A 16,026-nucleotide genomic window follows, 5' to 3' on the forward strand; every position below is an offset into this window, starting at 1 on the left:
AAAAAAAAAAAAGATTAAAAAAGTCACCATTAAGCTCACAAAGCCTGGCTGGGATTAATCCTCTAAGAGGAAGCAGAATACTGTAAGACAATTCAAAGTAAACTAATAGGAAGCAGCCTGGCTGAGTTTCAGCTCAGATACATACACATGTGCTATTTAATATTTTTGCTGCCCATCATTCTCTTATTCTATTTTTTGTAACCATTTAAAAAAGTATTTACAGGGGACCCTGCCCATATCCCCATGGCCAGACTGTGTGCTGAGGGCTTGACCTCAGTCCCGTAGTTAAGCCATGTCCATCACACTCCCCCGGCTGCAGGGTTGGTCCAGGGATGGTCACATGGCTCAGCCTGGCTCCATGACAGAAAGCCCCAGGATTTCTGATTGAGTGATGGCAGTGTCTCATTTCTGTTGGGCTTGAACCCGGGAAGGTGTGGCTCTAGAGTTTCCAGGGCCCTCCATCTGGGGCTGAGATGGCATGTGCACAGCTGAAGGCAGAGCTTAGAGGTGCAGCGAAATGATTTGTGAATCCACCTGTGTCCGAAGCGAACACTGCCCTAGACTTTTTATTGAAAAGACAGTTTCTTCCTTTACTTATTAAGGCAATTTGAGGGTCTTAACTGTTCAACCACTGTACACTCCTTGATAAAGATATGATGGGTTGGCATAAAATGCTGTTGAGACCAAACCCTGGTTCTCAAATTCATTTTAGCAGAGGGGTCAAAGTGGAACAGAAACAATATAATCTGGCAGGAGAAAAAACAAGCACAGAACTGATTTCCGGAGCTACATCTTCCTGAGGCACACCAGATACCCGGGTCTCAATCAGGACTCTATCCCGTGCTTCACGGACCTGACTGGAAACTTTTCATCAATGCAGAGACCAGCTACAAGGTTCCTGGGACTTAAAAAAACCTCTGTTTCCATTTAAGCACACCCACATGGAGACCTATTTGGCTCAAGTAAAATCTGACTTACCAATAAATGGTCTTATTGTCCATAAAAGTCTTTTATTAGAACAGGGTATTATTTGTAGCTTAAATCAGGTCAGAGCAACCTGATCTTTTTTGGCCAGTTCTAGGCATTTATTCACTCCTAGGAGTGAATGTGTGGCATAGCTCCTAGCAGTCAAAGGTTTTGATTCTGTGCTTCCCATAGAACTTTCTGTGATGATGGAAACATCCTACATGGGTGCTGCCCAGTATGGAAGACACTAGCCACATGTGATTACGGAGCACCTGAGGTGTGGCATGGAGTGACTGAAGAACTGAAGTTTTCATTTTATTTAAACTAATTTAAACAGCCATACATGGTTAGTAGCTGCCATACTGGGCAGCACAGGTATAGGTAAATCTTTTTTTTTTTTTTTTTTTTTTTTTTGAGAGTCTTGCTCTGTCGCCAGGCTGGAGTGCAGTGGCACGATCTCGGCCCACTGTAACCTCCGCCTCCTGGGTTCAAGCGATTCTCCTGCCTCAGCCTCCCAACAGCTGGGACTACAGGCACGTGCCACCATGCCCAGCTCATTTTTGCATTTTTGGTAGAGATGGGGTTTTACCATGTTGGCCAGATGGTCTCGATCTCTTGACTTCGTGATACGCCCACCTCAGCTTCCCAAAGTGCTGGGATTACAGGCGTGCGCTGCTGCGCCTGGCCCAGCTATAGGTAAATCTTAATGTCAGTCAGAGAGGACAGCATATTCCCATACTCGCCTGAGCCCACTGGGAACCTGGGGCCATATGGGCTTGGTGACCAGGCAGACCTGGTTCGAATCTTGGCTTTGCTACTAACCAGCTGTGCAGCCTTGGCCGTCACTCAGCTTCTCTGGGCCTGAATTTTCTCATTTGTAAAATAGAACATATAGTAGTACCACCTCATGCTTTCTAGAGTGACCTACTTAAAACCCAAACCAGAATATCCGGCAGTGTCATACTGCTGAGAGTAACACCAAACTCTGAACACAGACTCCAAGGCCCTAGACAACCTGGCCTTGCCTGTTTCACCCATCTTAACGTTTCTCTTCCTCTTCCTACTCCTCATCCTCTTTCGTCCTGGCTGTTCTGTTATTCCTTCGACATGCAGAGCCTGCTCATACCCCAGGGCCTTTGCATTTGCTGTTCTGTCTGTCTGCTTGGACAGCTCTTTTCCAAGCTCTTGGCATTTAGATCTCAGCTCAGATGCTGCCTCCCCAGAGAAGCTTCCATGATGTTTGATCATGAACTAGCCCCGTGCAGTCTCTCCTCATCCCGTTACCCTCCTGGTTTTCTCCACAGCATTTACAATATTCGAAACAAACGTGCTTTTATGTGTGTTTACCTACATACCTTCTATCTCTGCTATTACGGATACACCCGCAAGAGCGGGGCCCTGCAGCCGCTGGTGCATGGCTGTGAAGCAGAAGCATGGGAGGTGCTCGGTAAATATCTGGGGAGAGAATGAGTACACCGCCGCTTTGATGAAAGGCTTACAGCTGTAGAGACCATGGCTGCAAAGCAGGATGTTAGTGGGTATCATGTCCCCAAAGACCCCAAATGTGCCTGCAGGTTTTGCCTGGCCGCTTGTGCTCCTATGAGCCACCAAGAGAGGAATGTTTTCCAGGTGCTGCTGCCTTTTGCCACCAAAACGAGGCACATAGAGCCAACCCAAACCCAAAGCAAGCCTGGATCCCAGCCCACACAACTGGCACATGGAGGCAGGGCTGCTCTGCTGGACCCACGGGCCCCTGACGGGGAAACCAATGCTTGCTGTTGAAGGTGAGCTTGCTGATGAACCTGCGCGTGCTGTTGAAGGCGTGCTTGCTGTTGAATGTTGCTGAGATGTCAGGTTGTTTTGCTATGCAGCATGGTCACAAGAGCTGCCTAATGCAATTCTAGGCTCCCAGGGATTAAATAAGACCCAAGTCCACCAGCCAATACAGTGCGGAGAACGCTCTGCTTTGAACAGCTCTCAGCAGAGCTTAGTGAGCATGGCAGCTGCCATCACCCCCATTACCAGTGTCAATTACTGAGCACTTCCTACGTGCCAGGCATGCCACATGCCTTTTCTTTTTCAATCTTTGAGTAGCATCTATGCAATATGACCCTTAGGATCTCCATATTTGAGATAAGGACAGTGAGGCTCAGAGAGGTTGATTTCCCCAAGGGCACTCAGAGGGTAAGGGGAAGAAAGACCTAACACGAGTCTGTCTGAGGCCAAAGGGAGTAATCCTTCCTTCTGTGCTACACCACACCAGGCACTTTCATGGCACTGAGCGTCCTCCCGTGGGGCATGGGAGACCCTGTGGTGTCTGCTTGGTCTAGCACAGGACTTCTCAACCTCAGCATGATTGACATTTGGGATCAGATAGTTCTTTGTGGTGAGGGCTGTCCTGGAATTGCAGGGTGTAGAGCAGCGTCCTTAACTTCCAGCTAGATGCCGGTAGCCTCTGCTCCAGGTGCGACAACCAAAGATGTCTCCAGACGTCGCTAGATGTTCTCAGTGGGGATTCAACTGCCCCACAGAGAACCACTGGTTTAGGGCAGCCTGGGCAGTAGGAAGAGCTGACACAAAGGCATCATCCTGCATGCTTTAGGTGGATGACGGCGTCCAAACTCACAACAATCACCTGGGGTAGGCCTGGGTCCTCCCCCATTTTGCAGATGAAAGAACTGAGGCTTAGAGAAGAACTTGTCAGTGGTAGAGTTCAAGCTCTGAATCATGCCATTTAAACTGCACTTTGAATCCCAGATGGGAGGATGCAGGCGCTTCAAGAGCCCCTCAAGGAAGATACATCCTTGCTTTACAGCAGGGACCCCAGCTCCACAAAGGGGCCATCATAGGGCAACGTCACCCAGCTTGGCTTGGAGCCCAGGACTTCTGGATTCCGGGAATTGCTTTGTTCTCTTTAATTTTCTTTCATCTGAGAACCAAATGGGTCTTGAGGATAAAGACCTTCCAGAGTTTCTTCTAAAGCCCCTCCGTCATGATAAGTACAAATAGAAAACTCTCTTCTTCCCACCTTCCTGCTTAGGGAGTGATTCCACCCGAAAGCAGCAATGCATCCTGCCGAGGCCTTAAAACTTAGGGCTGTTACCACGGCACTTCGCACCCTCAAGGACTCAAGAGTCTGCAAAACCAACAGTAGGTTCAGCACAGAGAGAGTTTAGTGCTGACGGGGGCCTGAGCACCGAGCAACGATCAGGCTGTTGGCTGAGCAAGGTTGCTCTCTGTGTGCCGGAGCCAGCGCAGGCACCTTTGGTCACTGGAGAAAAGCCAGGCCTGCTCGTTGCCCAAATAATGGATTTGGGCATTGGGATCCATTAGCTGGAACTGTGCCCTGGAGGTCAGGCAGGCTGCACCGGAAATTCAATAGATGAACTTTCTCTGATGATGCTTTAAATCTCAGCAGCCCCACCCTGTCCTGGGCAGTGCCTACCAACCCGTGGCTGCAGGGGTCCTGTGAAAGGCACAGGCAGGGCTGAGGACCAGGGTGAGGGCACCCAGGGAGCACAGAGTGAGGTATTGTGTGTCAGTGCATTAGGGTGAGGGGATGTACATAGGGTGAGGGGATGTACATAGGGTGCTGTGCAAACAGGGGTACAGTCAGGTGCAGGCATTAATTATCATTATTTTCCTGTGGCATATCTACACCATGGAATACTATGCAGCCATACAAAACGATGAGTTCGTGTCCTTTGTAGCGACGTGGATGAATCTGGAAACCATCCTTCTCAGCAAACTGACACAAGAACAGAAAATCAAACACCACATGTTCTCACTCATAGGTGGGTGTTGAACAATGAGAACACGGACACAGAGAGGGGAGCATCACACACTGGGGTCTGTTGGGGGGGCTGGGGGGGTGGACAGCTGGGGGTGGGGAGTTGGGGAGGGATAACATGGGGAGAAATGCCAGATATAGGTGATGGGGGGGATGGAGGCAGCATGCCACACTGCCATGTGTGTACCTATGCAACAATCCTGCATGATCTGCACATGTACCCCAGAACCTAAAGTGCAATGAAAAAAAAATAATAATCATTATTTTCCTTGCCAACTTGCTCAGCTCCAGTGTCCCCTCCTTGAGGACAATCCCATCCCCAGTAGCCCCCACCCAACCCCCCAGCACAGCATCCTCTTCATAGTGCCCATCATCTCCATAAACTTCTCACGCATTTTCTTATTCCCTGCTTCTCTCCGTCACTAGCATGCCGCTTCCCTGAGGGCAGGGACCACATTTGTTCTACTTAGTGCTGTGTCGCTGATACCAGAATGGTACCTAGAAAATGGCTGATACACCTGGGTTTAATAGAGTGTATGTGACCTGGGAAAAACAAGGACTGGGTATTGCTAAATCTATGAGACACCACACGTAAGAAAACCACTGCCGGGTAGTCTGTGCCATGTCATCAACTCCAAGACACAGCTTTATTTCGAAGATGCTTTAAGGCATGGCCCTGTAGATGAGATCCTCTATGATGGACACTTGGGCATTGCAGCTGCTTGTCTGTACTGCGTGCTTTTCTTCCTATTACTGTTCCTGGGGTTGTTGTTGGGCAAGCCATGGTCCTTCGCTAGGTGCTGCTCCTTCACCTTTTGAATGTGAATCAGCAGAGAGGCCGACGTCCAAGGTTGGCTCCCATTCAGATACTATGACTCCTATTAACCTGCGCATTGCAGGCCAGGCTCTTCAGCTCGTACGATTCCTTTACACTGCACACTGGCCTGGCTTCATTTTCCAAGTGCTCCAAGGCAGGGATATTCATGATGCATTGCAAGGTGAGAGAAGGAATAGGCAGAAATCTGTGAAGATACGGCTCTATTTCTGCCAGACAAACCAGGACTGAAAAACCTTTATACGTGTGTGTGGAATGTATGTAAACACATGTGTCTGGGTGTGTGCATGTGTGTGTATAGATTTGCCAATCAGACAGTTTGTGGTTAACAAAAAACAGTATGTATGATATTATCTTATTCTTATAAAAGTATCTCTATCTGTGGGTATATGCGTGTAATAAATGATTACTAAAATGTTTACAATGGTTTTCTAAGGGTGATGGAAGTAAAGGTAATTCTTTCTTTCTTAGAGTTTTCTGGAGCAATTCTTATTTCAGGCAAATTTTATATATTATTTGTATAATCAGAAAGAATGCCCTCCAAATGATTTCAGGGTGATTAAAAAGCCCACAAACATAAATGAAACAAGTATGTACGTATATCCTCACTTACATAGTTATCCTTGCTGGGAATGAAAATATGAAGAAATACTGGGAAACTTCAAATGAGGAATATTCTATTTAAAAAGAAAAAGAAAACTGAATTTCTTAAGAGTATTCTGTGACAGGGCAATGCTAAGGACCTGCTCAGCTTAACGGAGACTGCAGTGCGAGACAATTAAATGTGATGTGACTCTAGACTGGATCTTGTACTGCAGATAAATATGCTTTACAGGAAATGGTTGGTCAACTGACAAAATTGGAAAACAGAATGTGGATTAGATAACGTATTGCATCAACATGAAATTAACTGAAGTTGATGACCGAGGTTATGTAAAAGAATATTCTTATTCTCAGGAAATACACATTGAACTAGTTAGAGTTAAAAGGCCATGATTATATGTAACTTGCTCTGAAGTGGTTCAGCAACAAATCAATCAAACAATCAATCAATCTATCATCTATCTAAATCTACCATCTACCTAATCTATCATTTATCCATCAATCATCAATTAATCATTTATCTATCATCCATCTATCTAAATCTACCACCTATCTATCACTTATCTAGCTAATCAATCACCTATCTATTAGTCACCTGTCTATCTTATCTATCTAGCTATCTAACTATATCTATCTCCCTTCTATCTGTCCGCCCACCCATCTATTTACCTATCCACCCATCCATCCACCTGTTCATCTACCTGCCTACCTGCCTGTCTAGCTAGAGGATGGGAAGAGAGAAAGAGAGGCTGAAACTATGAAAAAGCAGATGGGTTAAATAGTGACAGTAGCTGAACCTCCGTAAAGGGTATATAGTATACTCTGTCTAGTCATTGCAACCTTTGAAATAAGTTTGAAATTCCAAATACAAAGTAAAAAGTTAAGCAAAATTTGAATGTACAGAGATTATATGGCCTAATGGCCAAGAGCTTTTGGCCCTCTAGTTAGAATACCTTCTCTGCCCTGTGCAAGGTGTGTGACCTCAGCCTAGTCCTCCATTTTCTGAGCCTCAGTTTCTTCTACTGTAAGAGGGAATGAATACCAGCGATGATGCAGGTGTTGTGAGGAGCAAGTTGGCATGCATAATGAAGTCCCACGTGTCTACCTCTTCTGTTTGGCTGTGACACCTGAGAGACGCACTTCCTTCACCTGCTTCTTCCTTACCAAAATCATGAACCTTGAATGCGGGAGTTGGTTAATAAATGTTGGCTGAATGGAATTGAGGAGGAAAAGAGGAAGAAAGGAAGGAAAGAAGGAAGGAAGGAAAAAGGAAAAGCCAGGAAGCAAAATAATAAAACCCACATCCTCCAGAACCTCCGCCTCCACATTTACACAATGGGTATCGTTCCATCTACACACATTCCAATGCTTACACGGGCCAAGCAGATCATGGAAATGGACCAAATATAAGGCGACTGGGACAAATCAGAAGGTGCCAATGGGAGCCAAGCTATGAGGATGCAAAGGCATTAGGATGATACAACGAGCTTTGGGGGCCTGGGGGGGAATTGTGGGATGGGGGTCAAGGATAAAAGACTACAGATACGATGCAGTGTATACTTCTCGGGGGGTGCGTGCACCAAAAATCTCACAGATCACCACTAAAGAACTTACTCATGTAACCAAATACCACCTGTACCCAATAACTTATAGAAAAAGAAAAATAAATAAAGGGCACCCACAGCGTTGCCAGGTGAGCAACTGCAGCTCTCCCACATCTGTGGGATTTTCCCAATAAGCTGGAGGAGCCCTCAGATATAACTTGTGAGAATGCAAAATGATGCAGCCTCTTTGGAGAAAAGGTTGGCAGTTTCTCAAGAATTAAATGGAAGATTATCATACGGCCAAGCCATTCTCCTCCTCTGCATCTACTCAAGAGGAATGCAAATGTAAGTCCACACAAAGACATAAACGTGAATATTCATTGCAGCATTATTCATAAATGCATGAAACATTTAAAGAGCAGAAACAACCCATCTGGGTAAATGGATGAACAAAATATGGTATATCCATACAGTGGAATATTATTCAGCAATACAAGATACACACGACTGCCCCATGCTAGCGTGTAGATGAGCTTCAAAAACATAACGCTAAGTGGAAAAAGGGACACAAAGACCACGTATTGTATGCTGTCATTCACAGGACATGCCCACAGCAGGAAAATCTGCAGAGACAGAAACCAGCTTAGAGAATGCGGATTAACTGTGACAAAAATGTTCTAAAATTGGATCGTGGTGATGGCTGCTGAACTTAGCATCATTTACTAAAAGTCATTGAATTGTACACTTGAAATGAGTTGCATTGTGTTCTTTTTAAGCAACACTGTGCATATCACGCAAAATATTCTTGTAGCCTCCAGTCCTAATCCCTGATCTACCCAATCAGAGGATTACATGAGATGACTAGAGTGGACTCTGAGTTAGTAAGCCCTTCCTATACGCTGGCTACTAGGTCATGTTCTCTGCTGGATTTGTAAAGCTGATTAATCCTCATGCTGACCTTTTGAATTAGTAACTGTGCTTATCCCCATTTTACTAAGAAGGAGACTGAGTCCTGGAGGGAGCACTATGAATCACCCAAGACTTCATAACTCGAATGTGGCAAAGCCATGAAGAACTCTTTGGGAGAAATTCTCCATGACACCCTTGCATTTCAGCACATTGTACAAGCACAGCACTGACTGTTTTTGTTCTGAAAGGTCTTTTCAAAGGTGTTTTATATAGTGAACAGTCTTGGAAGAGAGACAGTGCCTTCTTCTGGAGCAAAGGGCAGACACGCTTAAGGTCCAGGATGACAAAGGCATGGTCTCTTTGGGGAGGTCAGGCAGACTTCCTGCCTGCCTTAAGTCAGGTTGGCCTGCTTTTACAGAATACCATAAGTCAGTGGCTTAAACGACACACATTTATTTCTCACAGTTCTGGAGACTGGGAAGTCTGAGATCGGGATGCCAGAATGGTTGGGTCCTGCTGAGAGCCCTCTTCCTGGCGTGCAGACTGCTGCCCTCTTGCTATATCCTCACATTCCTCACACAAGGGAGAGACGGCAAGCTCTGTCTCTTTTCCTCTTCTTATAAGTGTACTGCTCCCATGATGGGAGCTCCACACTCATGATGTCATCGAAGCCTAGTTAATTCCCAAAGGCCCTACCTCTCATATCATTGCATTGGGTGTTAAGGGCTTCAACAGATGAATTCAGGGCGGGATACAAACATACAGACCATAATACCACCCATCAGAAAAGACGCACATTCTCTAAGGTCAGGATTCCTCTCCTGAAACCCAATCCGCTACACGTGCAAGCGTCACTGGCCCCCTCCGCATAACCCGGTGGGAACTGAAGTCCAGGCAACAGGCACAGGAAGATGCTGATACGGTGGCTGTTCTTTGTCTCTGACCCTGGGGTCTTTTGTCTTCTGCCAGCATCCGTAAAACTGTGACAGTTTGATTTGCCAGTTTACACTAGGGTGCAGTCTCGGAGTCTTCAGAATTCTTGACTAAATCCAAAAACCTCACGGGCCTGCTGCAGAGCTGGCTCTGATTAAATGTCAGCTCCCTCCCCTCTTGCAGCTGTCCACAACTAGCACTGCAAGTATCATTGATCTCATCAGACCCAAGGCCACAAGCTAAGCCTGGGGCCTAGGGACTGTGCTCATGTACAACAAGCTGCCTGCTCAGATGTCCTCGCCCAGCTTCTGCTGACTCAAATTTCACATTGCTTTGTCAACAGCCAGGGGTATCAACTCTGGATTCATTTCAGGAGGCAGTTTTTTGTTTGAATGTATTTATTTCCCTAAAGACACTGATTATAATTCCTGGAGATACTAGTAATGGACTCCATGTCAAAATTGTTTTAAGAGTAGCTAAGGATTGCTATGTATACAGTTGTGATACATTTTGGGTTGTTTCCCTCTTGGGTTTTATAGGCTGAAAGATAGGTTCTTTACCTCTAGAAAAGTTACCATTGCTAGAGGTGTCCTATCAACACGTGACATTCATCAAGGGTTCTGGCTTTTAGGGGGTTTGTAAATCAGTAACAAAGGCCAGCAATGAGCAAGGACCTGTGCCATCCACTGTGGGAACCACAAACCACACATGGCTACGAAGCACTGGAAATGGGGCTAGTTTCGGTTTAGATGTGCTGTTAGTATAAAACGCACACTAGATTCCAAAGACTTAGAGTAAAAACACATAAAATATCTCATTATTAATGTTTATATTTATTACATGGGGAAATGATAATGTTTTAATATAATGGGTTGAACACAATGCATTATTACAATTAAATTCAACTTATCTTAAAATTTCTTTTGAACGTGACTATTAGAAAATTTAAAATTTCTTATGTGGCTCACCTTGGGTTTTTACTGGACATGTGGTTTAGAACTTCCTCCCCCTTCTCCTCCTCCTGCCATGGGCCTTGTGGTCTTTCTGTTAAAGCACTCTGGATTCAAGGCCACCACAGCCCATATGTCAATTTTGGGTGAATTAGGGAAAAAAGCCCTTCCTTGAGACACCACCTCCAGCAGTCAGGAGGATGGTCACAGTATACGGATGTTGCTGGAGTGTTTACTGCCCCTGCCGGAATGCTATCATGGTTGCATGTAGACATCACTGATGGTGGTGCTGAGTGCATGGGGGTCTGCTGCTTGTTCTGGGGGTGGGGTTTGCAGGGAAGTATTTTTTCCACGCCGTTTCTCCACCTCAACAGTTCGTAAGGTTCTTGTCTGCTCAGACATGGAGCTTTAAACACCAGAGAAAAGACTGATTGCTGTCTGTCAGACTGTATTCAAGGGAAACAAAAATAAAAAAGCAATACCTGAATGCTCTTTTTTGATTTTTGTTTTTTTCTGGATGTGTTTCCAGGGATTACAAAAGATACACAGAGACTCCATTTCCGGCTTGGTAAAGCCGTTGCATCGCCTTATTCTTTAAGCAAACACTTTGCTGTAGCAACCTGACTAATGACAGGAAACACCAGGAACTGCAGGTCTTTCTTCAAAAAACTGAAAACTCTAGAGCACACATGACTCGAGGCAAACCTTTTCTGAGAAAAGCAAAATGCTGGATATTTTAGACTTTCTAAGTCATATGATTTCTGTCAACCACTCAATTCTCCTGTGGTAGCCCCCAAGGCAGCCACAGGCAAAATGGAAGTGAATTTGAGTGGCTGTGTTCCAATAAAACTTTATTTACAAAATAGGTGGTGACTAGGTTTGGCCCATGTTTGGTGGTAGGTTGGCTCGTGGTTTGCCAACCCCTACTCTAGAAGAGTGCTTTTAAACAGTTACCCCACGGGCCAACCCCCATTACGCAAATGTATTTTGCTTTTTATTTTTTTGCCCATTAAAAAATTACAATTTATTGCTAACTTTGAAAAACTAGGTTCCCCCCCAACCCCAAAATCTATGTTTTCCATTCTGTTGAAGATATAAAATACTGAACTCCTATTACCTCATGATCACAACTGGTTATAGCAATTGCCTTGCTGGGAAAGACAAAGAGCAGAATCTTGGCTGCCTTCTAGAATAGGCAGATCCAACTGACCACTTATTTAAGTCACTTGCCTAGCTACAGTAGGCGTTCAGGATTTGACCCACAGTCCAAAGCACCACGGATGGTCCACCAAGGGATAAGTGGTAAAGAGAATGTGGTACACAAACACAAGGGAAGACTATTCAGCCTTAAAAAACAAGGAAATCCTATTACTTGTTAGAACATGGACGAACCCACAGGGCATCACGTTAAGTGAAGGAAGCCAGGCACAGAAAGACGAATACTGCATGATGTCATGTACATGTGGAACCTAGGAGAGTTGAGCTGACAGAAGCAGAGCTAGAATGACAGTTCCCGAGGGCTGGGTAAGGGGACAGCTGGGTAAGGGGAGATACTAGTCAAAGGGTACAAAACATCAATTAGAGAGGAGAAGGAGTATGTTCAAGAGGTTTTTGGTGCAATATGTTGAATTTGGTTATTAATAATATATTCTTTTTTTTTTTTTTTTGAGACAGAGTCTCTGTCACCCAGGTTGGAGGGCAGTGGCACGATCTCGGCTCACTGCAACTCTGCATCCTGGGTTCAAGTGGTTCTCCTATCTCAGCCTCCCAAGTAGCTAGGACTATGGGTGCACATCACCATGCCCAGCTAATTTTTGTATTTTTGGTAGAGATGGGGTTTCACCATGCTGGCCAGGTTGGTCTGATCTCAGGTGATCCACCCACTTCAGCCTCCTAGAGTGTAATAACATATTCTTGACAATTGCTAAGACAGTAGATTAAGTTTTCATCATACCAAAAAAAAAAAAAAAAAGCATGTGAGGTAACTCATATGTTAATTATTAGGTTGGTGCAAAAGTAATTGTGGATCCTGGCACTTAAAAGCAACGGCAAGAACCACAATTACCTTTGCAACAGCCTAATAGCTGAATTTAGCCATTCCCTAATGTATATGTATTCTAAAATAATATGTTGTGCATTATACACGCACACGTGTGCACACACGCACACACACGCACACATGCACACACACAATTTTCAATTGTCAAATAAAGGGAAGAAAGTCAGGAATGAACCAAAAACCCCAACTAAGCTGGCATGATGCCAAAACAAAGAGATGGGAAGGGAAACGTTGAGTGGATCGGCTGGAAGCGTGTTGCACACAAGCCTCTGTACAGTGAACCTCGTATATTTCAGTATGAGTGTTCTTAGCAAATGGGATGTCCAAGTGAAAATCCTACCAGTTCCTCCAGCTGGCTGTGGAATGACTTACTTTGATAACGTCCTCATCTGTGGACTTGCACTCCACCGCCTCTGAGATGTCCGTCACGGCACTGTTCTCCTCCACAGAGACCACCTTGATGGGCATGGCGACTGTCTTTCCCGTGAGTATGGCAGTGTTCAGAATTTCAGTATCCTGCCAAAGAGAATCAGACACGCTGGGTCAAGGGAGCTACTCCATTCTGTTGGGAACTGGACGATTCTAGGGTGAACCTCCTGGGGTAAACACCAGGCTGTCCTCATTTGGACTAGACACACTGTATCATTTACACACTGTGCCGGGACTGGTAATAAAGGGTTATTCTTTGGAACAATTTACCAAGAATGTTCAACAATTTACTTTTAGTTTATCTACGATTATCTTCCTAGTTTTCAACAATAATCAAAAAGTATTTATTTTTTTCTCTATTGTAGAGATCAAATAGAAGAAATACATGAGTTAGGTTTTGGTTGTAAGCAACAGAAACTAACTCTGGGTACCTTAAGCAACCACAATAGGTTGAATAATTAGATTTACTCTCACCCGCTGCAAGAGATATCCATGCTCTAATCTCTGGGGTCTGTGAATATGTTACCTTACCTGGTGAGAGGGACATTGCAGGCAGGACTGAAGTGGGATCTTGAGATGGAAGGATTATCCTGGATTATCTAGGTGGATCCAGTCATCCTAAAGTCCTTATAAGAAGGAGCCATGAAGGCCAGAGGAAGATGAGGAGGTATGGCAGTGGAGGCAGAGCTCAGAGTGGTATGGCCATGCGCCAAGAGAGGTAAACAGCCTCTAAAAGCAAGCTGGAGAGTCAAAGAACAGATTTTCCCCGAGAGCTTCCAGAAGCAGCCATCCCAACATCTTATCTTGAGCCCTTTAAGACTCACTTCAGACTTCTGCCCTCCAGAACTGAAGGATAATACATTTGTGTTAATTTGTCATAGCAACATCAGGAAACTCATACAGATCCTCATGGGCTAGATCCTCAGGGGCTAGATCCTCAGGGGCTAGATCCTGGACTGCTCCCAGCATCAAAGGAAGAGCTCAAGAAGGTTTTGCAAAGTCTGGATCACCTTCAAGGCTACTAAAAGCAGGAAATAATGGGCAGCATCTCCCGAGTAAGGTGGAATGAATGTCTTCAACCATTTTTTTTTTTTTAACCTTATATATAAGGGAAATTTATTGGCTCATCTGAAATGCCTGTAGCATGGAATATGATTGTGCCCAAAGGTCCAAGCGATGTGTCATACGCCGGTAGTTTTCTTGACCTCTTTTTCCCCCTTCATCTCCCTTTCCCCCATCTTCAACCATTTCTATTGTTTTGTTTTTTTCTTTTGAAATGGGGTCTCACTATGTTGCCCAGACTGGTCTTGAATTCCCGGCCTTGAGCGATCCTCTCACCTTGGCCTACCAAAGTGCTGCTACCACAGGCAGGTGTCACCATGCCCAGATAATTTTTTTCTAATTTTTTACTTTTCCTGTAGAGATGGGGTCTTGCTATGTTGTCCAGGCTGGTCTTGAACTCCTAGCTTCAAGCAATCCTCCCACCTCAGTCTCCCAAAGTGCCACGATTACAGGCACGGGCCATTGTGCTTGGCAACTTTATTATTTTTTTAAATGAAGACTAAAGCAAAGCAAACGGCCTTCCTCTGTTGCTCCATGGGAGCCCATTTCATCACAGCCATGAGGACTTTGATTTATCCTGCTCAGATGACTTCATGCAAAACTATTAGCATCACACCTCTATGTATGTTGTGATTTGCAAGGTGCTGAAGAAAATACTTTCTATTTGATTTTGTAGGATACTACCTGACTGCCTTTTTATAATCCTTTTCTTTAAGAACAGATAAAATGCAAAAGGGCCTTTGGCTTTGGGACATCTAATGATGCCAGTATCTCCCAAAGTCCCTCTCCAGAAATACTGCTCTGGTGTGAAGCGGAGATGGAAGGAAAAAAGATTTTCTCCGTTCTTTCTCCAGGGAAGCAACTGACACAAAAATGACCCTTTGCATTAAACAAGAGCTCAGTTGAAAGAGTTATGAGTTGTAAGTAGAGGCTTGGCCTCTCTGCTGCTTTTGCATCAGCCAGCAGTTCCATCCCCCTCGGCTGTGTCTTCTCCCAGGTCTGTGGGATTCCTGGAGATGCGCTGCAATCCGGGCAGCTTGCGCAATGGCCGTTACGGAGGCTAAGAATACTTCAGAAATTCCCCAAGTCTATTTTCAGGTTCATTACAGGTAATGTGCTCAGAGCTCAGTCTTCACATTTTCTCTCTCAGTATGGTTTTTGGCCAAGGGCTTCATTAAGGCAGCACATTCCCTCATGGACTGTGATGAGCTTTCTAACAGTTGTTGCAATTACACACACACACACACACACACACACACACACTCTAACACTCCCTATCCCTAAATTGTGATTAGTTTTCCAATGGTTGTTGCAATTCCACACACACACACACATTCACACACTCTAACACTCCCTATCCCTAAATTGCATGAGTGCAATTGTGCGAGTGCCTGTGAGTGTGCACATATGGATACGTGTGTCTGTGTGTGTGTGTGTTTGTGAGTGCCTGTGTGTGTAGGGGACCATGTGCCTGTGTGTGTGCCTGTATTTGGGTATGTGTGAGTGCCTGTGTTTGTGTGTGTGTGTGTGTCTGTGTGTGAGTGTGTGTCTGTGTATGTGCAAGTGCCTGCGTGTGTGTGTCTGTGTGTATATGTATGAGTGCCTGTGTGCATATGGGCTCATGGGGCTGTGTGCATGTGCAAGTGCCTGTGTGTGTGTGCCTGTGTGTATATGCATGAGTGCCTGTGTGTGCATATGTGTGCATGTGCCTCTGTGTATGTGCGAGTGCCTGTGTGTGTGTGCCTGTGTGTATATGTATGAGTGCCTGTGTGCATATGGGTGCGTGTGGCTCTGTGTATGTGCGAGCGCCTGTGTGTATATGTACAAGTGCCTGTGTGTACATGGGTGTGTGTGCCTCTGTGCATGTGTGAGCGCCTATGTGTATATGTACGAGCGCCTGTGTGTATATGTACGAGTGCCTGTGTGTACATGGGTGCATGTGCCTC

General features: G+C 45.2%; 1 protein-coding gene across 1 annotated transcript in view; it reads right to left on the bottom strand.

The window, feature by feature from the left end:
- The window catches only part of TMEM132C (transmembrane protein 132C), a 432,621-nt gene that overhangs the window by 27,249 nt on the left and 389,346 nt on the right, over positions 1-16,026 (bottom strand). The window contains exon 5 of the mRNA XM_017497373.2: positions 12,962-13,105. Within this exon, the coding sequence (XP_017352862.1) occupies positions 12,962-13,105 (144 nt within the window). The remainder of the gene's footprint in view (positions 1-12,961; positions 13,106-16,026) is intronic.

This window comes from Cebus imitator, unplaced genomic scaffold, assembly GCF_001604975.1.
Source record: "Cebus imitator isolate Cc_AM_T3 unplaced genomic scaffold, Cebus_imitator-1.0 Scaffold230, whole genome shotgun sequence".
NCBI lineage: Eukaryota > Metazoa > Chordata > Mammalia > Primates > Cebidae > Cebus > Cebus imitator.